This window comes from Apis dorsata, unplaced genomic scaffold (assembly GCF_000469605.1).
Source record: "Apis dorsata unplaced genomic scaffold, Apis dorsata 1.3 scaffold_215, whole genome shotgun sequence".
NCBI lineage: Eukaryota > Metazoa > Arthropoda > Insecta > Hymenoptera > Apidae > Apis > Apis dorsata.
In genome coordinates this window covers 237,989-240,264 of record NW_006263498.1, presented here as the reverse complement: position 1 = coordinate 240,264, position 2,276 = coordinate 237,989, and the positions used below count along the sequence as shown (strand labels likewise).

The window sequence follows — 2,276 nt, the reverse complement described above, 5'->3', positions numbered from 1 at the left end:
AGAGAGAGAGAGAGAGAGAGAGAGAGAGAGAGAGAGAGAGAGAGAGAGAAGCGATTTTATTATTCTATTATTTATTTTACGAGCTTCGTCGCCGCCGCGGCCGATTTCGCGAGTTTATATTCAATCCCGGCTGCCGTCTCCTATCAATTCGCTATTCCGACAATTTTTGCTTTGAAAAACCGTGATAGAGCTCGATTCTGTCATCAACAATTCGCCCATCGTACTTTTAAATTAATCCTCCTTTCAACGTGTTCCCCCGCCTCCCTTGTATTTCACCTTTATTGTTTTTTAGAACTGAATCGCTTTTATCTCTCTCGTTCTTTATTGTTTTCCCCAAGCTTAATACCTTCGTTAATGCTAGAAATTTATATGAGAGAATTTAAAGGAATATTTTTTTTTTTTTAAAAACGCTTAGCTTCTAAATTATATACCGTAATACTTTTATAATTTTTCCTTTTATACTTTTAGTTTCTCGTTAGCGGTAGGCGTGTTTAAATTATTTCGAATATTCTTTTTATTTTAAATTCAAATGTATTCAAATCACGGCACACAATTTTAATAAGATTATTATTATGTGTAATTAATTTACACATTTAATATTTTTAGTATCGAAGAATGGAAAAATTCCAAATTTATTATTCCAAATTATTATATGTACATTTTTTTTTTTTTTTTACCGATGTTTAATTTATCGTCTAGTGAGTATATAAAATATTCTCAAGATGTTTAAAGTAAATCTTGTCTAGGATATTAAATTTAAAGTAGCAATCATTTCCTCATTAATCTCCTCGAAGAATACGAAACAAATACGATAAAAATATCGTATTTCGATCGTGAAGTTTCTCTCGAGACCTGTTCATCGTTACAGCGCGGGCTAAATAAACTCATAACAATGATTAAATATTCAGGGTCGGTAATAAAGAGGCTGTCCCCTCCACCTCCATAAATACCACTTCGTTCACCCTATTCCACCCCTTGGCTTAGCGCAGCACGCCCTTAGCTTTAGCAACAATGTACCGTATTATGAACTACGGGCTCCTCCTTCCCTCCCCCTCCTTCCACGTTTTTCATCTCCCCCTTCACGGTTATTGCAGATACGCCTCGATGCGATAATTTCTTTCGACCACTCGTGACTAAAGAGCAATTAGCACGCGGAAGAGAAAAAAATCCTCGGCATCGATCGAAAACGATACGAAAGGAAGAATTTTCGATTCTATTTTCCTTCTGAATCGAATAAAACCTCGAATTTAACAGATGAAATTTAAAGAACTTATAAAACTCGAATAATTTTCAATATTTTTTATTTAAGAAGAAATCGAACGCGAGTTATTTCTTTTTTTTCCAATTACTTTTTTTTGACATTTACCTTAATCTTTTAGCCTCGTCGATGAAAGGCCGTTTCTCGCTTTCGCTGAGCAGTTTCCATTCGGCGCCGAGCCTCTTCGAAATCTCGGAATTATGCATCTTGGGATTTTCCTGGGCCATTTTCCGTCGCTGCCCTCGTGACCACACCATAAACGCGTTCATCGGCCGCTTGATATGCTCGTTATGCAGCGTTTTCGACGACATCTCGACCGCTCTTCCAATCTTCTTCGATCCCTTAATCGACCCCTCTTACTAAACTCCTATATCTAATTACTATATTTCATCGGTGTCATCATTTCGCACAGTCTTAAACAATTTCTCATTTCACCTCGTACTCGTGTAACGTCATCGTATCTTCGAATCGATCATATATCCCGACGAATACCTCTCGTTGCATCTTCTTCTTCCACCTCCTCCCCCGTTCGATCACGTGGCCGGTCAAAGTCAAACAATTTGCACACAACGATCCCTCCTCCCTCCACGATTTTTCAATCTTCGAAGAACGAAGAAAACGATCCGCGAAGAATTTTCAATTCTCATTCAACTTTCCTCTCCCCTTCTCGTCCTTCCTCGAAATTCTCCTCGAAAAATTCACTCACCCCTCCCCCTTCAAAACTCACACGAAGCGTATTATTAATCTTCCGTGTTATTATTATTATCCTCCTCATCCCCCGTCAACCTCACTCACATTCATCCGTCATCCTTCAACGTCAATTCCTCGCGTCCTTCGTACCCTTCCCCAACGGAATCTCCTTCCTCTCCTCGGGGCCCTCTTCCATTCTCCGATTCCGAGAGACGTCTCAGAATTCCAGCCGGTGGTGCAGCACACTGAAGCACGGACGAAGGACACAGGAGCGAGACCCGCGGTGAGAAGCTGTGTGATTGATACCGTGACGAGGACTGGCAAGGAT

At 39.9% G+C, this 2,276-nt stretch overlaps 1 protein-coding gene across 1 annotated transcript in view; it reads right to left on the bottom strand.

The window, feature by feature from the left end:
• LOC102672887 (transcription factor Sox-21-B-like) overlaps window positions 1-2,178 on the bottom strand; it is a 7,711-nt gene extending 5,533 nt beyond the window's left edge. The window contains 1 exon segment of the mRNA XM_006615069.2: window positions 1,367-2,178. Within this exon segment, the coding sequence (XP_006615132.1) occupies window positions 1,367-1,569 (203 nt within the window). The 5' untranslated portion in view covers window positions 1,570-2,178.
• Between the last annotated feature and the right edge of the window lie 98 nt (window positions 2,179-2,276).